Genomic DNA, 23,297 nt, shown 5'->3' with positions numbered 1-23,297 from the left:
GATTGCTACTTTTGTTATAGCTGCAGTCACACACACATACTTAAAGCTGTTTCGTCCCCCTCCCCTCAAGAATGCAGACACACCCTTAAACAAACAGGGAAGAATTTGGGCTCAAACCAACTTGAACACCTGTTCCAGAGACACAGGCATGGATATTAGTGTTTATGAGGAATCGCTTTTCAAATGCCACTCTACAAAACTTTCAAGACAAAATCTAAAAACCAAAGTCCTAATGCCACTCAAGTTCAGCAGAAGAAGTAAGGGAATAAAGGTGATTTACACACAGTGTTAGTAGTGTTTGGTGTATAATCTTAATTGGTATTCAACCTTAGTGACATTTACTTTAACAAAAATGCCTTGCACCACGGAAAAAATGAACCTGGATAAAACAGCTTGGAAAAGAACCATTCACAGTATCGATACAGCCCATTTTCTCCTGGTGTGTCCCTCCTGCTTCCCGAATGTCCTCTCCCACTTCCTCATAGTTAGACTCCCTGCTACATCAGTGTGTTCCATCACTTCAGAAAAGGCCATCAGATGGACACAACACAGGTATCAGTGAAGAGAGGCTCATGGGGTTAACCACAGAATGGGAGAGTTAAAACATTTTGTTTTAGAGATTGCAGACATGTAAGCTAAAACTCTGGTATCTTTACACTGGACTAAATCAAGTCCACCTGAATTTCAAAATCAATCACACACACACTACTGAAAACTTCTGATCGGCATCTGAAATTCCAACACGACACCCACTTTGAGTTAATGTGCACAGTCATGGTTCTGTCTACCACATGACCATAAGCAGTAAGACTTCAGGGACAACAAAGCCTCACAGTGACCATCCAGTCCAAGACTAGTAGTGATTACTAAGTATGGGGACTAACTTGATCTTACCATATGGTGGGACCCCAGTTGCTATTTTACAATGATGAAACTTGGAATGTAACCTTTAAAAACAAATTATGGTGAAAAGTCATTTTAGAGTCTCTCGATAATTCCTGCAACACGTAAGTGATCTGTGCATCTGAAAGTGAAATTCCTAATGTAGTTTTTGGATCTCTCCCTCCAAAAAAGAAATCCTATCATTCAGGCTTTTGCGAAGGTTTTTGCTTCTCGATGGCTCTATGATCCCTGAAAGAGTAAATGTTCAAGGATGAACAAAAGAGCCTACCAGAAAGTGCTCACCCAATTACACATCCATGGCAGAGGTCAAGTATTCATGACAGCTTTTCAAATCTTTTTTTTTTCTCTCTCTAAGGGGTTTTGCCTTAGGGTGTGTATACTCACTGGAGAGAGACAGAGAAAGATGGTGAGGGACAGTGAGAGGGAAAGTGACCCCTCCCCCCCAGGAGGATGGCTACACCATAATCCCTTCTCCTCCATTTTCCTCCTGGGACTTTGGGCATGCACACCACGTGCAGAGTGATTTTCAAGCAAAGATAGTCATGTGGGATCCAGTACCTAACTACCAAAGACAGCCATGTGGGATCTAGTACCTAACTACCACACCACCTGCTGGCCCCAGTCTTTCAAATCTTATTCAGGGAAAATGAATCTTAATTGAACTGTCAAACATTTCATGACATGGACTCTTTAACAAGGAAGTCTCCTAGAAGTGGCACACTTAACAAGGAATGGGTCAGAGTGCAAACTGGGCATGAACCAAGTAGAAAGGCATCTGATGAGGAAAGTGGTCTGAAAAGACATAGGAGCAGTGAAAGTGTGGGCCAAGTATATCACTTTCTTCCACTGGAAATCCAGACAAGGGCATCCCAAAGGTGTCCATGAGCGCTGCTCACCAGCAACGTTTGAAGAATTCATAAAAGGAATTTTAGGCAAGATCGGCCCATGGGTCATTAAATGTCCATTCCTAAGACTGACACCTGAGACACAAAATAATTTCCTCTATTGCCCTGGAAGGACTCCGTTTTGGCTATTAGCAATATTTGGCAGAAACCATAGGTGTGTGTAGTTACCACGTTCTATCAGCTGTCACTTATTGCTCCTAATGCCATTTGCCAAGATGGCTATGCTCTTGTATAGCAAAGATGCCGGACAGGACAAAAAAGTTTGCGTGTCAGCTGCTCGGCTGGTATTATTAGAGCTTCTGACACAATAGAGAAATGTGTGAAAACCACAGAAGAATTTATATGTCTCCCACCTGCAAGCAGGCTCAAAGTAAAGTGAGAAAAGTGTTCAGCAGTATATGCATAGGGTGCGTGTAGTGTCTGTGTAAGTGACCAAGTCCTATGTCTGATATCAAAGGCAAATGTCTTCCTATGCTTAATCACAGCATTTCCACTCCTGTCATAATTCGTCAGTTTATCACAAACCCTGCCTGCGTCCCACCGCCCTGCACATTTCTATTCTGAGCAGCGAACGAGAGGCAACTCGTCCATTCCTTCACAGTGACGGCTCGAAGGAGCACCCCCTCTTTGTGACGTAGTCCAGGCAATACTTGTGAAGAGTGTAGAGGGGGTAAAACTGATCGTCCCCAGCCTGCACCTCCACAGTTCACTGGAGCGTATTAGCTCACTCATGATATAAATCCCCTAACATTTTACTGAAACTCTTAGACTTGAGTGCAGCCCAGCTGTGGGGCCGTCAGGATTTGTGTGACATCTGGTGGCAAATTGGACTTAGTCAGTCCTCCCTGGAGGAAGCCTCTTGGGCTGAAGCCTCACACTTCCTTTTTCTCTTTTCCCCCCTTTTAGAAGACTAGATTGCAGGAAAAAACCGAGCTAGACAAGCGGTCAGCCCTCTGACAGCTCATTGACACTTCGCTCCATCCCGGTGAGGGTTGGTTGTAATGCGGGTACCCGGCTTCCAGCTCTGTATGAAGAGGGCCAACCTTGGGACTATGTGCAGGGCTCCCCAGGGGCACCATTCATGGTATTCTTGCTTCGGTGCCTGGACAGCAGCTTCCTGTTCAGGATCCTGGTGAGGGTGGCCCCCTTCCTCCGGGCCCCCTCAGGCTGCTGTAGGAACACAAGGTCATTGTGTGACTGGCTCATGCCTGGATCTTTCTGTTGATGCCGCCGGCGGAAGAACAGCTTCGCACCTTTCCTTAAAATTCCCCCTGAAAGAACAAAGCACAGGGGACTGGTCAGGTCAGCTGTGGACAAAGTGCTGAATGGCCAACAGGAAGAGGACAAGGGGAGTGAGAATGCCTCCACTGAAGAACCACGCTACTACTTTGGCATGCTATTGCTATTCGCATGGGAGAAACAACTGGAATCTGCCCTGCAGAAAACTGGAGTTCTGGAGATGCAATGACTCGACGATTATAACAGCAGCAGCAGCGAGCATGGGTGGCCACCCCCAGGAAGGTGTGTGCATCACTTTCCAGTCAAGCCAAGGCCAAGTGGCCTGCTATCACCTCAGGCCACCCCACTTCCCTTCATTAGGGAGACTATATGCAGCAAGGCAGCATGACCCCCAGAAAGGACGGTCATGCTCCTAAAACCAAAGCAAGGACTCTGAAAGCAAAGGTATTCCCTTTCTTTGGAAAGTAAAATAATATTTATTCTTTGGGGAGTAAGTTTTGGGCTGTGTTCTGTGAAGGGAATGAAGAAGGAGGTGACTGTGTTGTCATTGCAAGCCCAGTGAACTACGTCTGCAGGACATAGATGTCAGCTCCCGGACTGACCCACGGCCCTGGCAAATGCAACAAAGCTAAAAAAAAAATACGGCTGTGTTACAGTAGGTGTGCCTGTAACTGACCACCAACTGCTGTGACTTTGGAGTTTGGCCAGTGGGGCGGACGCAGTGGTGTCCATGAGGTCAATTACTTGTGAATCTGGTGGTGTCTGCTGGGGAAATGTCTGGCACAGTGATGGGAATCCCAGGCAGAGGAAGCCCAGCCTGAGGTGGCTTGAGCCTGGCCAGGTTACCTGGGGGTGGTGGGGGTGGGACACAGGAGGGGCTTAGGAGGTATTTCTCTTCTGTAGGTGCCTGCCTTGGCACTCAGCTGCAGTTTGATCTGGGAATCCCTGCAGGCATGAGAAAATGGGGAGAGGAAGACAGAGCTGAGGAGATCTACATTAGCTTGATTACTCTCACTCACTCCCCACCTCACTCCCCGCAAGAAAACAGATGCCTGGTGGGGGAAGGAAAAAATCCCCCTCCCCTCCCATAGCCAACTGCAGACCTAAGTTCTCAGAACCCCTGGCAGTAAAGTGCATTCCCTGCACAAACCTTAGGCTGGGGTCTGGAGCCAGGGACCAGGGAGTAGGCATGGACAGTAGTATTGGCTATGGACTCCCCAAATTCCTACGCTGAGGTCCTGAATCCCAGGACCAACTTTGGAGACACAGTCTTTGCAGATGTGACCAAGTTATAATGAGGCCTTATGGGGGCCGTTAGCCCAATAGGCCTGGTGTCCTTATAAAAAGGGGACATTTAGAAGCAGACAGACACACAGAGGGAAGATGAATGGGGAGACAAGGAGATGGCCGCGTGGAGATGGAGACGGTGGTTGGAGCTATGCGTCTAAAGTCCAGAACAACAAAGACTGCCGACACCATCCCAGAAGCTGGGGAGAGGCCTGGGGCAGGTTCTCCCTCAGAGCTGCCGTAGAATGGCCCTGCTGACACCTCGACCTCGGACTTCCAGCCTCTGGAGCTGACAGACTAAATTCCCACTGTTTAAACCACACAGTTCCTGGTTCTGCTGTAGTCCTAGGAAACAAACACAGCCAGAAACAGTGAGGAAGATATTTGGCTTCAGATAAGGGTCCGGACACAGCCCATCGGGTCTTCCTGGGTAGTCCTGAGAACCCTGGTAGCCACGTAGAACCAAGAACAGAGGGAAGGATGGCATTCCCATCCCGGAACATGCTGGATTCAGCCCACATCTTTTGAACCTGCCTGCCTGCCTCAACAGACAGTGGCTGTAATGGCTTTTTTTTCTGTCAGCTCGGCCCCAGTGCCCAGTGATTCAAACACTAACCTAGGTGTTGCCATGAAGGTAGTTAACCTCTACACTCAATGGCCTTTAAGAAAAGAGGTTACCCTAAATAAGATGGGTGGGCCTTGTCTCATCAGTTGAAGGTCATAGAAAAACTGAAGTTTCCTGGGGAAGAAGAAATTCTGCCTCAAGACTGCAGTACACAGTCCTACTGAGTGTTCAGCCTGCCTGTCTGTCCTGCAGACTCCTGACTGATCAGCCCCCACAATGACAAGAGTTAACTCCTTGAAATACATCACCCATCGGTTCTGTTTCTCTGGAGAACCCTGACTGATCAATGGCTGCTTTGACTTTTTTTTAAATGTGATTATTTATTTAATTTTATTTACATCATTATTATTTGTTAATTTGCTACAGGGCACATGTGCTCAACAGAGAAAGAAAAAGTGATAAAGCAAGCTACCAGGTCTGGGACTCAGACTGAGGTCAGCCATGTGGGAGTGCAGCACCTTCACCACACCAGCTGCTGGCCCCTGTTTCCCTTGCCTTTGAGCCCACAGAATCTGCTACCCTTTGCTGACAGGGAGGCTCACACCAACTCAGTAAGCGTAGCTGTGAGCGTTTTGATTTTACCAAGCCTGACTACTTAATCTCTGGCTCCCTTATCTACACCAACAGGCAATAAGCGAGATCTAGACTTGACTCGTTACCTGAAAGATTCCTTAAGATGCCATCTGGAAAGAGCTGATGTGAAATTTGAGACAAATAACCATCATTTTAAATGGGGGACAAGGAGGAGAATAAGTCTTTCCTCGGTTCTAGCAAGGTTTAAAAAAAATTACAAGAAAGCTAAAGTATAATCTAATAAATGAAAGAATTAAAAAACAATTATTCTAAATTCTAGCTCAAACGTTGCAAAACTTCCAAATTTATACTCCTTTGTCTTTACAGAGTCTAACAGCTCACTGATGAATCTGTCATAAAATCCAGTAGGTAGGAAAACAATGACCAAAAACAACCTTGAGAACTGTAGCTTGCTGCCCCAAGAACAGTTTCAGATTCCAGCGGCAACCTTTGATGGTTTGTAAGAGTGAGTGCTTTTTAGAACTGGAGGCAAACGCAAGAACCAGCTTCTCCCTGCAGGTAGCACAACAAGCTGGCTTTGTCACATGGGGGAACTGAGGAACTGAAGGTGCGCCCTCCAGAGGTGGGAAGACAGCATGACACTAACTGGAAGGAGAGCTCTTCTATGAGGAGGAACTAGGAATGCAGGGAGAGCTGCCTGGAGAGGAGGAGAGGGAAGGCACGGGGACCAGAGGCAGGCAGGCAAGACTTTTCTCATAGGAAGGCTACAAAACACAAGACAAAAGCAACTTACTGTGTAGCAATTAATTCTGGCGGGCATAGCGATCCTCTTAAGTTAAAAGGGATGAGCACAAAGGTGAAGAGAAGTAAGAAGAATTACGCAAGAGCAGCATCAGAACGAATGGCAATAAGCTTCTGAGCCATCCATGACACACACAACACACATGACACACCATACACACACACACGATATACACGGTACACATATGACATAAATGATGCATATCTCACACATCCACGGGGCAGAACATTTTTTTTTCTTTTTTCATTTTAATCTTTTTTTAAACCTCCCTAAGTACTTCTATTTTTATCTGTGGTATCAAAAGTATTGAGGGAGGTTTAAAAACACTGAAACATTCACCACCTTAACGATGTCTATAGGTGCAGTTGAGCGGTGTTTAGCACGTCACATTGCCGGGCAGCTCTGTTGACACTTTTTTTTTTTAATGCCAGAGGGCATGCATGCATATCCCAGATAGAGATGGAGAGACAGAGAGAAAGGGAGAAGGAGAAAGCGTCTCCTCAGTGGGGAGTGGTCACACTGCAATCCCTCTCCTCCATGTCTCCATCCTGTTGGGATTTGGGGCACACACATGTACCCAGAGGGTTTTGCAGGCTGCTGGGGCCAGGATCCGAACCTTGGTTAGTCATGTGGGATCCAGTCTCCATAATCACCAAGCCATGGGGCCAGCCTGGTACTTTTTCAAGCTAAAATACCTACATTTTGGGAGTGTGTTGTCCGTAGCAGCACAATGTGTGCACTTCTAACCAGTAAAATTCCAGGAGGATTCTAAATGCACTAAGACTCTCAGAAGCCTTCTGTGAACACCTCACCAGGACAGAGAATACAGGGGCTTCCTAAACCAGAAACATAAGCTTCCATTTAAAAAAGGAGAGGAAACGCCACAGAACCACTCCCTATATCACCACAGAAAAAATTCTCAAAAAATTTACGATGGCAAATGAAAACTATTTGGTACCCATAACCTAGAATCATCTAAGAAAGATGCTAAAGAACAAATCTCATAGAAAACACTGGGATGTGAAATCAGTTTTTAAAATGTTGCCAATGGGGCCAGCAGATGGCATGGTGGTTAAAGTGCTAGATTCCACATAGCTGACTGTGGTTTGAGTCCCAGACCTGGTGGCTTGCTTTCTCACTTTTTCTCTCTCTCTGGCCAAATTAATAATAATAACAATAATACAATTTTTAAAAGATTGTCCTTTTAAAGAACCTCAGATCACTGCAGCACGGCTACAGGAGCGAAAGGCGCTATGCAGTTACACTCTTCATTGTGTTCCTACATGCCAAGCCCAGGGAGCTCAACGCACGTGCCAGAGGCAACCCCCCAGTGTCCTGTCCAGAGCTTCAGAGGGCACCATCCATGTAGCCAGTGAAGGAAGGTCTAGGATGGCTATGGCACAGCAAGGGTGGAGACCTGGGGACAAATCGGAGGGATAGGCCCAAGGACAGAACCCAGGGACGGGAAACCAGAGGGATGGCAAGATGAAAGAACACTGGTCTCTGCATGGACAGGGCGAGTCAGGCCTGGCATAGCAGAATGAACATGGAGGGCAGGCGGGGAGCTCTGGTTCTGCAAGGACAAGAGGAAATGGGCCACCGAGCCCAAGAAAGGAGAGGGAAGACATCCCACCACACCCCTGTTTCTCTGCCTCACCCAGGCTCCCCTTCCTCCTCAGCTCCACTCTCTTGGGCTTCTCTGGCCCCAATACAGAGAAGAGCCAGGATATGAATGAGTAGGGTGACCTCTGACATAACCCAAGCCAAGGTTTACCAGGCACAGGGGAGGCTACCCTAGAGATGGGTGATCAAGTGACAGGTCCCCAAGTGCTCTGTGGACAGGGACCCATGCATCACGCCCCCAAGGTCAGGAGGGGTGCAAACAGGTGAGTGGCCTGGGAACTTTACACGGGAATGTCCTCCTTTCCTGCTCTCCTCTTTCAACTTTCAACTTTCCTCCTTTGATCCTGCTTTGCCTTGGCAAGGAGGGGGGCGGGGTCAGGAGACAGAGTGGCCACCATGCAATGGCTGGGAGATAGGACGCAAAGACGGGGCAGGGAGGAGTGCGGCACCCCATACAGTCTCCACCTTGGCACCTGGACGCTGGGACCGGGGAAGGCTCTGGGGTGAGGCTGCCCAGTGGGCCTGTCCCGTGCACTCTGAGTATCGCTCAGCACCTGGCCTGTACTAGATGCCAGTGGCACCCAGGGCTCCCAGTGTGACAACTGAAAGTGTCTCCACCCATGGCCAATCCTCTCTCAGGGACAAAACTGCGTGGTTTAAGAACCAGAAGTTTATGGCAGCAAGGAAAAGGGTGAGAAAGAATCAGAAAGTTTCCCAAGGTTCTGAACTCAGGGGCGACTGGTTCCCACATGCATATTCTCAGGGGCCCCAGGACTTCTGAAGGGAGGCAGAGACGCCTTCCAGCACCAGCAGGAGGCAGAGCTGGGGGAATGTTCAGCATACTCTAGCTCATGACTTGGCTCCGCCGCCTTCCTGAGCCCTACTCCACCTTCTGCACTGGTGTCTTCCCCATCTTCACCTGGATGGCAGAGCTCAGGGGCACATAGGGTGGACAGGATAAGGGGCTGGGTTATGTGGACTGTGAAGTCTCACATTGAGATTAGACACCAAGCCCCTAGAGGTCTTCTTTAGCGGATATGCTCGGATTCTCATTATGCCACAGCACCGTCTGGCCCAAACTGCCACACTTGGAGATGTGTAGCTCTGAAGAACTGATTTAATGTCAACAGAAAAGAAGGGATTGTTCTAACAGAAGGGCCCCCCCTCTCGTTACTACACATGTATGAGGTCAATCTACTTGATTATTCTAGGGCACTTCTCCACCATGGATCTAGGAGGTGCAGGCTGGGCCTTGTCTGGTTGCAGGAGACGGTGAGTGGTACCATGAGCTGAGCTGGCAGTTCTTCCCAGCAGAGGATCCAGCTCCACCCGCTTTGCTCTGGGTCTCTTTGGCTCCATCATCATCTGTAGTTTGGGTGACCCCCCGGAAAGCCTTGCTAGTTCTACTTCTGGGTGAGGCGAGCCCAGGCAGAGGAAGAGATGCCTTTAGGTATGAACACGAGCTGGACCCCAAATGAGGAGAGGCAACCCTGTCCCTCACACAGAAAAGGATTCTCAACGCATCCTTCCGCCACTGCAGTAAGCTGGAAACGGGTCAGCATTCAGCACAGCGTGTTTTTGGAGGGGTAGGAGTGAGGTTGGGAGAAGTCTGCAGATGACAAAGGAAGGGAAGCAGATGGCGAGAACTAGACATTAGCCTGGAAACCAGCATGAGAGCAAAGCCGCCCGGCAGGAGGTTGGAGGGCTAGGACATGGATACCTTTATGCTTTTTGGCAGTGCCTGGCTCCGAGACGCTCAGGGAGCTCTCTGACAGTGCGTCCCCCTCGGGGTCCAGCAGGGCCGGGCCACTCCATGCTGCTGCCTGTGCTTCCTTCTCCAAGTCCCAGGGGTCCAGGTCATTCTCCTGGGGCTCAGGGGCAGGTGGGGGCTGGGCTGGCTCGTGTTCTTCAGGTGGGGCAGGGGCTGCAGCAACCTCTGGGTGGGACAGGGTGTCCTCCTGGGGGACACTGTCCATGGAGGCTGCGTAGTCCAGCATCAGGGCGGCTTCGTGGTCCTGAGATAATGAGGTCTGTCCAGGGGCAAGCAGCAAAGTGAGTGTGGGGAAGATGACAAGGGTCACACAGAGGAGGGGAAGGTTGGGCAGCACCTGAGAAGCCTCTCCAGAACATGCAGACTGCAAGTTCCAAAACATCACCCTCTCAGGAGGCACTAACATGTCACAATGCCTGTGAAGCCAGGGACCAAGGCAGGTCTCCCCTGAGATCCAAAGCTCAGGGGAGCAAGGGGTGGCCCAGAGCTTGTAGGTGGAGGGTGTTTAGGAAGCAATTAAATTCTTCCCCCAGCAGAAATGAGCATTTCCTGCTAAGAGGATGGTAGCACCTATGGTGACAAAGGCAGACACTTGGGTGTTTCTGACTTAGTTGTCTTCTAACCTTTGTTTCTACAGCACTTTCATGTCACCTGCAAGTAGCAATTAATCAATATATGATTTGTGTCCTTTTATAAATTATGTTTGTCTATATATAGGTGTTATAGTAACCTATGGGGCCGAGTGTTAGGACAGTGGTTCCATGTAAGGTGGGCACATGAGTGGAAGGGGCCCAGGAGGGTCCTTAGGGGCAGGCCATTGATTTCATGGGCCTGTCACCGCATAGGTGACTTTGCTGGAAGACAACTGACAAGTGTGCATTTCTGACTTACATGCCAGCTTGCATAAGCACCCAATGACTGAAGATAGAACTATTTGAGCACCAATAAAAATAATAATTTCAGTGGATTGAAAACATTAACCATTAAGATCCACAAGTTCCTGGGACCAGCAGATACTGAGATCCTGTAATGGTTGTCTTGCTGGATTCCCATGTAGTTGACTGTGGTTTGAGTCCCGGACCCAAAGGCTTAAACTCACACCAGACACATGTATGTGCATGCCCAGGGTCCCAAGAGGAGAATAGAAGAGAAGGGATTGTGGCATGGCCATCACCCCTGGGGTGGGGGGTGGTGGTGGTGATTTCTCACTTTCTGGCAACCATACATGCCCTATAGCAAAAACCTTTCTTAAGAAAAAAAAGAGAGAGACATGAATTCCTATCAATTCTAAAATAAAATGTTAGAAAAGGTACATAGGAGATTACTTGGAGTCTTATCTTTGTTTATTTATTCATCCAGGATGAAAAACCCAACCATTTGACTTGGGAGCTTCCAGAGACCACCCCCTGCTGGCTGCCACTGGAGTTACATGCAGGAACCCAAGAGGCAGTGACCCACTTTGGGGAGGCTCAAGGCCGCCTGTGAGGTGGCACCACTGGGACTTGGGGCAAGGCCTTCATACTCTGAGTACCATGGTAGTGCTGGCGGCCCATCTCTGGCACTTCCCAGATCCCATTCAGGCTCCCCTCTGGGCAGTTACAGAGTGGACTTTCAGCAGGTCCACCTGTCCACCCTCTCTGTGCCCTGGCAGTATCCAAACCATCCTCCAAAATTCTACCTTCAAATATTCTTCTTTAACTCTTACTGCAAGTCAAAACTCCCAGCTGTTCTTTGTTTACTGGAAATGTCAAAAAAAAGTAAGCATCTGTAGGTGGCCCCTTGCCCTGAAGGGCTGGCCTCTCTAGCAGCCTGGACCTCGTGGTTGCAGCAGGGACAGCCTCATGCACCACCTGCCCTAAGCAGCTGCTACACAGAAACACGGGAGAAGGAAAGAAAGGGCACTGGGATATTTTTTATACCACTCTTCATTTTTCTCTGATTACAAAAGGAATATACTCCATTGCAAAAAACAAATGCATCACAAAGTGTCATGTGGAAAGTGAGAGTTTCCGTAATTGGTTGGTGATAAGGGTGGACATTCTGCGCCTAAGAGGAGTTCTGCATCATGTCTTCCTGTATCTTTCAACAATGTTTCTTGAAATAATTCACCACCCTCTCAACACCCTAACCTCATTGATCAGACACTTTCCAATTTCCTTCATAAAAAGGATTAACTGTGCAGAGCCAATACATTGGGAGAGAAACAGAATTTGATGTTTCTAGATGGAACTTCCTGGATATGATCCATGCTTGGGCTAGCGTGGAAAGGAGCCGGTCCCTGATGAGCATGAACCACAACCCCCCATCCCGCCAGCTGCCATGACAATACCTTGGAGATCCCTGATATGATGATAGTACTTTTCTTCCGTGGTGACTTGAGTTTCAGCTTTGAAGATTCACTGAGCTGCCGGATGGCAACTTCAGCCACTGGATCCGAACTGTTCAACACCAACAATTCTGCCAGAAGGAAGGTATGTTGAGTTGATTTGTGAAAAATTAAAATTTCTGTGGGAATGCTCAGGGGTGATAGAAATGGTCTATGAACAGTGATGAGCAATTTCTTTTTCTTTTTTTAAATTGCCAGAAGGCACATGCACTTGTGAGAGAGAGAGAAAGAGACAGAGACAGAGACAGAGAGAGGAAGAAAGCATCCTCTACTGTGGCATGGTGATGCCACAATCCTTTCTCCTCCATTTCTCCATTCTCTTGTGATTTGAGGCACACATGCACATGCACCAACATGTTTCTCAAGCCTCCAGGGCCAGGATTCAAACCACAGTCTGTCATGTGGGATCCAGCTCCTTTAACCCTTTAGCCACAGGGCTGGTCCAATGGGCAAACAAAAGGCCAGAGAGTAGACATTTCAGGCTTTGCAGGTAGTCTGGTTTCTGAGACAGCTTCTCCATGCTGCCTTTGTGTCATGAAGGCAACCAGAGACCATATGTAAATGAAGGTACATGGCTGGGTTCTAATAAAACTTTGCCTATAAAAACAAATGATGATTCAAATTTGGCCTATGGGCCATAGTTTGCTGAATCTCTGTCTTGAACTTGATTTTCTGGGTAGTGACAGGATACTCACTGATGTGTTAACTTAAGATACATGCATTTGGAACTGGCAGGTGGTGTGGTGGTTAAGGCGCTGGACTCCCCCATGGCCAACTACAGTTCGAGTCCCAGACCTGGCAACTTGCTTTCTCACTTTCCCTCTCTCTCTCTCTCTCACTAGCCAAATTAAATAATAATCATAATAATTAATAAACTTAAATAAATATTTTTTAAAATACATGCATTTTATTGCATGTAAGTTGATGTTTTTCAACAATAGAGTTGATGAAAAACAACAAAACAAGTAAACAAAAATATCTCTAACCTGGGACCAGCAGATGGCATAATGGTTATGTCGTTGGATTCCCACATTGTTCATCACAGTTCAAGTCTTGGACCCAGAGACATGAAACTCACGCTGGGTGTTTGTGCGTGCATGCATGATCAAAATCCCGAGAGGAAAATGGAGGAGAAGGGATAGTGGCATGGCCATCCCCCGGGGGGTGATTTCTCACTTTCTGTCTCTTTGTCTCTGCCTCTCCAGCAAGTGCACATGCCCTATAGCAAAAAGAAAAAAAACTCTAACCTTTTGGAAGATTTCTGAACTTTGAAAGGCAAAGTAGCTACTCCTTCTGTCTATCAAGAATAGTTAAAGCACATAGAGTAGTAATCAGAGCTATAAGGGGTCAGTTAATAGCAATGCCTCCTTCACATAGCGAACAAAGCCACACCCTAACTGAAAGTCTGGAGTGCTCTAGCTGCAGCGGGAGTTCTTCAAAGGACCTCATTCATTCATTTCCCAGGCTCTGAGAGTCAGGTACTAATTTTTTTAAAATTACCAGAGTGTATGTGCATTCACTGGGGGGGTGGGGGGGCAAAGAGGGGGAGAAAGCACCCCCCCCCAGTGAGGTGTGGTCATGCCACAGTCCCTTCTCCTCCATTTCACCATCCTGTTGGGATTTGGGGCATGCATGCACATGCACCCAGTGTGCTTTTCTAGCTACCAGGACGGGGTTCAAATCACAAGTAGGCCATGTGGGATCTAGCTCCTTTAATGACTAGGTAGGTCACTGGGCTGGCCCTAGGTGGGTAGCATTTTTACTTCCCATTTGACAAGTGGGGAAAAGGTCAGGCAGCCAGGCATGTCCTGGGCTGGGCTGATCACCAGTGACCAATCATGCGCTTGATTATGCCTATACAAGGAAGCCTCCATAAAATCCCTCATGACAGGGTCCAGGGAGCTTCCAGGTCCATGCTCGCATCCTTGTACAGGGAGGGTGGTGCACCCCAAACTCCATGGAGACAGAAGCTCTGGAAGACCTGCCTAACCTTGTGCTGTTTGTCTTCACTTGGCCCCTCACTGGTATTCTTTGTCATGCACTGATCAACAGACCACAGTGCTCCTCTGAGTTCTGTGAGCTATTACAACAAATTATCAAAACTGAGGAGGGGTCACAGAAAGCCCAGACTTGAAGTCACATGATGAAGAAGGGTGGGGACCCTGAGAACCTGCTCATTATGCCTGGCACCTGAAGTGAGGTGGCTTTGTGGGGCCGAGCTTTGACCTGTAAGTAACTTCTGTGCTAACTCTAGTGTCAGACAGATATGAGCCCAGGAGTGGGCCTGGGCTTTGCCACTGACCACAGTGAGAAGGATCAGAGGTGGGGACTTGAGGAGGGCCCCAGGAAGGAGGGTGCATTGGGATTCCCAGAGCCACCAAGGGAGAGGTCCAGGTAGTGCTGGGTCTCGCATCAAACCCAGTGCTCGTGGTGGGCCTCAGAGAGTGAGTCAAAAGGCCAGGTACACCCTGGGAGAGCTGCTAGGGTGCCTCACTACACAGTGGGGAACCATGGAGACTAGCTCCTCAGCCCTGGACATGACAGGAATCCACAGTGTGAACATCAGCAAAGATCGTGTGTACACAAGCACATGCTTGCACATGCATGTATGTATGTGTGTGTGCACATCGTGTGGTCTCACAATGTCTCTATCCTCCTGCCTCACCCTCCAAAGTAGCTTCTGCCATAGACAGGCTCGTGCTACCACACTCAGCTTTTTAGGGTGGGTCGAGAATGGAGCTGCTCCACAGCTCGAGGCCTTGAGGAAGGCAACACCCAATGTGCACTACTGCAGCCACAACCCAGCGTCTTTTAAAAGGAGATCTTAGCCTGTGGCATGAAGTGGTAGGGTGTCCTTCTGAGGGCGTGGAAAGTGAGGCAAAGGTATTGAGAGCACCAGCCAAAGGAGAGGCGTATGCTGTGTCCAAGAAGCCACAGGTGGGGGCTGGCAGGGCAGTATCTGAAAACCATAAAAATGCCCTCAAGGTAAAGGAGCCACTGCTCATAAACTCCCACCAGGGCTGAGAGAATGCAATGCCCGCTGTCTAAGACGGGACTGGCGGATGAGGACTCTGCTCTCCCGTCTGCCCTCCGTGCCTGTCCTGGCCCTTAGCAAGGCCAGAGAGCAGACTCAACAGACAGAGAGGAGGGCAGAACAAGAGACACCTGCCTGCCCCTCCCCAGACACAGGTCAGGAAGGTCAGTTCCTAAATTTAGATTTCTGCTTTATGGGTTTAAAGACAGTAGACAACCCTTTAATGATGTTTCTGACCTGAAAGTGACCACAAAAAAATGGGAATTTGCATCCTGAGGGGTGGGGGAACCACTCTACCAACCAGGTTTAATGGGACAGTGGGAGGCTGGTAAAGTGGCTGTGATGCTCATGTCCCGCGAGCCCTCTTATCGATGGTATCCATGTAATCAGCGCATTGAAGGAGAGGAAAAGCGAGCTCAGAGATTTTTATGAGGTGAAGCCGCAGCTGCATTCTCATGTTTGTAAGTATTCCCTAAAACTTACCAGGCCTGTGAGTACAGAGCCCGGTCTTTGATAGATTTCCATTTCCCTTTTCTCCTTTTCCTTACACATTTATTACTAAGAAGGAAGGAGGGAAGGAAGGAAGGAAGGAAGGAAGGAAGGAAGGAAGGGAGGAAGGAAGGAAGGAAGGAAGGGAAGAAGAGAAGAGAAAAAGAGAAAAAGAGAAAAGAAATAAATCTCTTATCAAATTCAAAAAGTAACTACAGGTTGAGAATCCCTATTCCAAAAATTAAAAATGCTCCAAAAGTCAAACTTTTTGAGCATTGACCTGATACCACAATGGAAATCCCACACCTGATCTCATGTGATAGGTCATAGTCAAAATGTTGCAATACAAAAATATTGTATCAAACAGCCTTCAGGCTCTGTGTATAAGGCACATATGAAACACAAATCAATTTTCCACTTAGACTTGGGTGTCATCCCCAAGATGACATTGTGTATATTCAAATATTCCAAAATCTGAAAAAAATGCAAAATAGGAAACACTCCTGGCCCCAAGTATTCCGGATAAGGGATTCTCTGCCTGCAGTTACTTCTTATCAAATGAGGGCGTGTCCGAGAACAGCTCAGAAGGTGCCATGGGGAGCACAACATGAATGCACTGTCATTACCTGTGTCTGAAGAAGAGAATGTTTTACTGACAGGAGGGCTGTGGCACGAGATGGCTTGGATAGAGATATCCTTCTCGATGACCTTCACCTTGACAGGTGTCCTCACGGGAGACTCTGCCAGGGAAGGATACTGATTACAAAGGGCATTCCAGACCGTCGGAATAGACAGTGACTGAATAATAAGAGGGCACCTCTCACTTCAGCTGTAGGTCTATAGTTCATAAAGATGCAACTATCCCTCTTATTATCTTCTTTGGGAGCTCAGATTTAAATACAATTTCAGAAACATTTTAACTAAGCCAGAATTTCCTTTTCAGTTTTGCATTTCCAACTATGCTGAGTGATCTATTCTGGGAAGATAATATTTTTGCATAAGCAGAGACTTATGCAGAAATTGTCTCCTAATCAGTGGCTGTGGGGACAGGACAGAATTCAGCTGGATCTAAAATGAAGGCACAGGAAGCCTTCTAATAAGTGACTTTTTTTTTTTTGTAAGCTTTTGGCATAAGGCATGTGTGCTCACCAGAAAGATAGAGAGAGGGAAAGTGAGCAATCACCCCAAGGGGAAATGGCCACAATCCCTTCTCCAGTCCTCTTGGGATTTTGAGCACAGATGCACACATGCCTGATGTGATTTTTCAAGCCATTAGGTCCAGGGCTCGAACCTCAGTTGGCCATGTGGGAGTCCAATGCCTTAACCATCACACAATCTGCTGGCCTCTCTAACAGATAATTTTTAACATGAAATATACACTGACCACTGACTGCTTTTCAGGAGAACATGCTGTCTCCATATAAATGTAACTTGGTTGGAATTGCCACAAAGTGTAACTACAACATCTTGATTTTCGCTTCCGCATATACTAGAGAAATAGACCTTAGTTCAACTTCCCATGTATTTATTTGACATAACAGAGAGACAGCTGGTCAAAAACAACAAAACCAGGCAAAGTCTTGATTTTCTGTTATTCCTATGTGCGATGGCTTGTGTTCCCCCAAATACGTGGATTTAGATTTGACTGCAATGGAATTGGAGGGTGAAAACTTGATCCAGTTACGGTGCTGATCATGAGGCCTTTGGGAGGTGATGAGTGAGTGGTTAGGGGTGGGCCCCATGATCAGCTCCTGGTGGGTTTATAAGGACAGGGAAGGAGAGAGAGGACCATACATGCTTCCGTTCTCTCTGTGTGACACCCTGCATGGTTTCAAGATCCCACCAATGGGAAAATCCACCAAATGTGACCCCTGGACTTTAGATCTCAAAACCATGAGCCAAATAAACCTCTGTTATAAATCATCTGTTTCAGGTATTTTCTGTCATCAGCAACGGAGCAGACCAGAACATTGTACCATGAGATTCGAATAATACTCAAGGCAGTAGGCTGTGGGATTCTGCAGTTTATAGACACAAAATGTGGACCTGAGAAGGGAGACTGTGTAGAGCTCCCTGGGGGGACTGTGTCCTCTGTTGTCTCACCTGAGCGCAGTGGGGACGACCGCCCCACATCGAAGCGCGGCTTGGTCTTCACGGCAGTGACAGTAGTGACCACGGTCCCGCACGGCATCACCGTGCGGTCCTTCTCTATCTTTGCAGCAGGAACAGGGGAAGGGACTCGCCAGGGTTTCAATTCACCAGGTTCTATGTAAGAAAACTGCAGAGAAGGCTGGTTACTTGTGCTGTAGGAAGATGCAGAGGTGTTTTAGCAGTGCAGCTCCGGCTTCTTTTGGAACAACCACTGATGGCTTCACCTAACATCACGTAGTAGTTTCAATTAACCTGGATTTTCCCAGCATTGACACAGAGTCAAGAATTCCAAGCTCAAATACAGCCAACTGAACATGTGATGTGGGGAACAAAAGCTGGAGACCCAGACAGAATTTGTTTACAAGGCCTGGTGAGGGGCCAGCCGGTGACATGGTTGTTAAGGCAGTTGGATCCCACATGGCCAGCTGTGCAGTACAAGTCCCAGATCCAGTGGCTTTAAAAACATGCCAGGCATGTGTGTAAGCATGCCCAAAATCATAAGAGGAGACTAGAAGAGAAGGTATTGTGGTGTGGCCAACCCCAGTAGAAGATTTCTCACCTTCCCTCTTGTGTGCACACCTTCTCTGTGTCTCTCTGGTGAGCACACAGTGTAGCACTACAGTGAGCAGGATTTGCTCAAGCCTAGAACGCATGGTACAAAACCACATCTCTTCCTGGGTGAGCTTCTCATTGACACTGAAGCAAGGGTAAGCCTGCCAGAGGCAAGCCAGATGCTCCTTACACTGAATGGCTCAAGCCAGAGCTGGAGCTGAATGATAGTGAGGCCACGCCGTACCTCTGCAGTGACTGAACCCAACACCGAGCTGCCGGAGGGTGGCCTGCTAGCCAGTGTAAAGCTCTGCGGTCCAGAAGGCTGCTTCTTAAAGAGGTCCAAAGGAACTGTGGTCATTGCCAACAGACCTGAAAAGACAGGAGACAAGCAGGGATATCACTGATGTTTCCACGGGGTTCCGCGAGAGCAAGGTCAGTGCAAACTGCCACCACCAACAGACACGATGTCTGGCCTATTACTTCATACAGGCTTCTATTTCAGGGTATTTTAAAATGTCAATGTTGGGGACCAGTGGGTGGCATAGTGGTTAAGGCGCTGGACTCTCCCACATGGTTGACCATGGTTCGAGTCCTGGGTCTGACGGCTTGCTGTCTCACTTTCCCTCTCTTTCTCTCTCTCTTTTTGTGTGTGTGTCTCTCTCTCTGGTCAAATTAAAATAAATAAATTAATAATTTTTTAAAAAAACGTCAATGTTATAAAAGAAAGAAAGACTGTGGGAATGTTCTAGACCAAAGGAGGCTGAAATGATATGACAACCAGAGACACTAAATGACCCCGTACAGTAGAGGGACATAAGTGCCGGGAAGGACAGTGCTGGGCCCATTGACAAAACCAGGACGATGGGCAGTAGATCAAAGAACTGTGGTCACGCAAATTCAGGAAACTGATGACTATACAGTGGCCATGTAGGAGAACATCCCTGCTCTTAGGATGTTCTCTTACACATATCTGCTGAGGAATTCAGGGGTAAAGGGCGATGCTGCCTCAGTTCGTGTGTGTGTGTGTGTGTGTGTGTGTGTGTAAAAACAGAGAGATGGGGTCAGCAGATGGCATGGCGGTCAAGGCACAAGACCCCCACATGGCCAACTGTGGTTCAAATCCTGGACCTGGCAACTTGCTTTCTTACTTTCCTCTCTCTGTCTCTCTGTGGAGGGTGTACATGCCCTATAGCCAATTTAAAAAATAATAATAAATAAAATTAAGTAAATAAGTCTTTTTTAAAAAGGGGGAGAGAGAATGACCAAGCATAAGCAAAAAATAATAAAAGAAATCAGGTGCTTGTTAAAAATCTGTGAGTTTGAGTAAAGGTTATAAATGGTTGATCTTTGTTACTGTTCCTGTAAGCTTGAAATGTCACAGACACCATCAGGCTGTACTAGAAGAAATTCAGATGGGCCAGCAGATGTGGTGACCCAGGAGAGGAGTAGGAGTCAGCCTCTCAGGCCAGGCCTGTAACCTAGTGGTCAAGGGAGCTGGATCCTACCTGGCTGACCACTGTGCGAGTCCTGGCACCTGGGACTTAAAGAACACACCAGGTGCATTTGTGTCCCCCAAATACTGAGGGATAGAGAAATGGAGAAGGGACTGCAGCATAGCCATACCCCATTGAGGGGGAGGACTTTTTCTTCCTCTCTTTGCTTTCTCTTTCTGGGAAGCATATGCACCCTCTGCAATTAAAAGTGGGTTGGGCCAGCAGGTGACATAGTAGTTAAGGCACTGGATTCCCACAATGCCAACTGTAGTTTGAGTCCTTGATATGGTGGATTGAAACTCATGCCAAGTACGTGTGGGTGTGTGCAACCCAAATCCTATGAACAGAACAAAGGAGAAGGAATGACCATTCCCCTCTGAGGGTTGAGTTCTCACTTCCCCTCTTACCGACTCTGCCTTTCTTGTGAGCACACACGCCCTATGGCAAAAGCCGGAAAAAAAAAGTGGGCTTCTCTCCAGGCACACAGCCACCCACCCTGTGGCTCCTCCCTTAACCTCTCTTGGAATGTCAGCTTTTATCTCATGAGATCCATTGTCTATCAAGCACAGAATCTAGGGAAGTTTCTCAGGACCCTGGCTAATAACTAGGGCATAACTACTGGGTAAGGATGAATAACTGCTTCTTTCTTAACTTCAGGAGGAAATTGAATGACTTGATTTTATAGCTGGGTAAGCTGTAAAGGGTTCCCACCCTTCCCAGTTTGGGTATATTTTGGGGATTGATAAGAATCCAATAAATACTGAAAGTACTGATCTATACCCACATGCACAGGTCCACGCTCACTTCTGCGACTTCGCCTCTAACTGGCTTTCTTGTGTCTGAACCTCGTGTCCGGTTTAAGCCACTGTGGCTTACTTTATAAGGAGAAGCCAGATGGAATCCATGGAGACAGAGGTAGAATGGTGGCTGCTAGGTGCAGGACGAGGGGGGTGGGGAGTTCATGTATGATAGAACCTGGGGCAGGTGTCCATTCTGCAAGACGAAAAAGTTCTGGAGATGGATGATGGTGGTGGTAGCGCAACACCACAAACGCACTGAATGCCACGGAACCAAACACGCAGAAATCGTGAAGATGGTCAATTTTATGTTGTGTGTATTTTATCATGGTTAAAATTTTTTTTTAAAAGATCTATTGAGGCTCAGAGGGTTTAGAATGAACATAAAACAAACAAACAAAAAAACTAGTTTGAACACGTTCCCAAATATGTCTCACCTTGTTAATAATTGAAATTGACTTTTGACCAAATATTTCCTTGGGGAAATCTGATGTGGTTTCGGGAAGGGGCCCCGCCTCCTCTGCTGGGTCTCCCTCCTCACTTGAGCCCACCAATATTCCCCAGGTCATGGTGAGGGTGGCTGGGTGACCTTCCCAGGTATCAGGGCACCATCCACCTGCTCAGCACTCACCTTCTGAGGATCCCCTATCCTCTGAAATCTGCAGGTGTAGTTCCTTTGACTTGGCATTCAGCTCACTGCAGAAAGCAAACAAACAAAAAAAAATCCATGAACCCTTATAAATGCAATGTTTATTATTTTTGTAAAATAGAGTGTTATTTTTGTTTTCAGATTACAGAAAGAAACACAAAGTCATCAAAATTTAAGAATTAAGGGACCAGTAGATATTATAGTTACAATGCTGGACTCCCACATAGTTGATCGTGGTTCAAGTCCTGGACCTGGTGGCTTAGAACTCATGCCAGGCACAAGTGCATGTGTGCCCAAAATCCCAAGAGGAGAATGGAGAAGGGATTGCAGCATGGCAAACCCTCCTGGGGGGTGATTTCTCACTTTCTCTCTCTCTTTCTCTCTGGCGAGCACACAATGCCCTATAGCAAAAATCTCTCAAAAAAATCCTTAAAAAATTTGAGTTTAACTACTACAGAGACATAACCAAAAAAACTTTTTTAAAAAGGGAAAGATTATCTGCAACTTCACAACTCAGAAGTAGTCACTGTTACTATTACCTCTAGTGACTAGACTTCCCGAGTTGCCCAACAGAACTTTCTTTTTTCTTTTTTTTTGGAGGGGAGAGGTTTTCACTATAGGGAGCGTATGCTCATGAGAGAGACAGAGAGACAGAAAGCCAGAAATCACCCCCCAGGGGGGATGACCACGCCTCAATTCCCTCTCCTCCATTCTCCGCTCGGGATCTTGGGCATGCACGCACACACATGCGCCTGGCGTGAGTTTAAGCCACCGGGTCCAGGACTCAGACTGTGGTCGACTATCTGGGAGTCCAGCGAAACAACTATTATGCCATCTGCTGGTCCTGCCCAACAGACTTTTCTGTGATAACGGTGGTGGAGAGAGGTGCCATCGCATACAGTAGCCACAGAGAGCTTGAATGTAGCCAGTGCAAATTAGGAACTGAATTTAATTTTATTTCATATTCATTCATTTAAATGGATGAATTTATCCTTCCACTGGCTATTATCACACCTTACATTTTACTCATCTATAAAGTGAAGAATAGGGGACCAGCAGTTACCACACTGGAAAGTCCCATAATTATCTACGGATAAAATATGGGCATCACACCTCCCTCCTTCTTTGTAACCCTTTTTTTCCCATTAAGATTTCACAGTGAGCCAGTAGGTGGTATAGAGGTTAAGGCAACTGGATTCGACATGATGTACTATGTGTTTGAGTCCCATCCCCAGAAGCTTGAAAATCATATTGGGTGTGTGGGCATGTGCCTACCCAAAATCCTGAGAGGAGAAGAGAGGAGAAAGGACTGCAGCCAGGCCATTTTCCCTGGTGGGTGATTTCTCTCTTTCTCTCTCTCTGTCTCCCTGGTGAGTACATGCACACTATGGCAAAAACTAAAAGAAATTATGATTTCCTAATCATATTTCCTTATCAATCACCTCAAAGCAACATCATTCCTTTTCTTTTTCTTTTTTTTTTTTTAGATTTGCTACAGGGCACATGAGCATGCCAGAGGGAGATAGAGAAAGTGAGAAATCAACTCCAGGGGGTATGGCCACACCTCAATCCCTTCTCTACTCTCTTCTCAGAATTTTGGGCATACATGCACACGCACCCATCATGATTTTCGAGCTGCCAGGTACGGGACTCCAACCGCACAGTTGGCCAGGTGGAATCCAGTCATCTTAACCTCCAGCTACCTGCTGGCCCAGAGCAACATTATTTATTTTTTAAGGAGTTATTTATTTGGGGTTGGCAGATGCATGGTGGTTAAGGATGCTGGACTCCCATATGGCCGATCACAGTTGAAGTTCTGAACCTGGCAGCTTGCTTTCTCACTTTCACTCTTCTCTCTCTCTGTCACTTTATGGTCAAATTGAAAATGATAATGATAAATAAAGTTAAAAAAATAATTTTTAAAAAAGTTTAAAAAATAATTATTTAATTATATTTATTATTATTGTTTTTATTTTTAATTTATTTTTAAAATTATTTTACTTTATTTATTTATTTACTTATTTTAATTTGACCAGAGATGGACAGAGTGAAAGAGA

General features: G+C 47.0%; 1 protein-coding gene across 1 annotated transcript in view; it reads right to left on the bottom strand.

Moving 5' to 3' along the window:
• Positions 1-1,453: 1,453 nt before the first annotated feature.
• Positions 1,454-23,297, bottom strand: part of C2CD2 (C2 calcium dependent domain containing 2) — a gene marked incomplete at its 5' end in the record, with an annotated part of 74,868 nt that continues 53,024 nt past the window's right edge. Inside the window, 7 exons of the mRNA XM_006156373.3 lie at positions 1,454-3,079; positions 9,639-9,948; positions 12,019-12,146; positions 16,225-16,338; positions 17,702-17,876; positions 18,546-18,670; positions 21,223-21,287. Of these exons, the coding sequence (XP_006156435.2) occupies positions 2,859-3,079; positions 9,639-9,948; positions 12,019-12,146; positions 16,225-16,338; positions 17,702-17,876; positions 18,546-18,670; positions 21,223-21,287 (1,138 nt within the window). The remainder of the gene's footprint in view (positions 3,080-9,638; positions 9,949-12,018; positions 12,147-16,224; positions 16,339-17,701; positions 17,877-18,545; positions 18,671-21,222; positions 21,288-23,297) is intronic.

Source organism: Tupaia chinensis, unplaced genomic scaffold (genome assembly GCF_000334495.1).
Source record: "Tupaia chinensis unplaced genomic scaffold, TupChi_1.0 Scaffold000492_1, whole genome shotgun sequence".
Lineage (NCBI taxonomy): Eukaryota > Metazoa > Chordata > Mammalia > Scandentia > Tupaiidae > Tupaia > Tupaia belangeri.
Note: the sequence above shows the minus strand (reverse complement) of the source record. Positions and strands in the feature narration are given on the sequence as shown.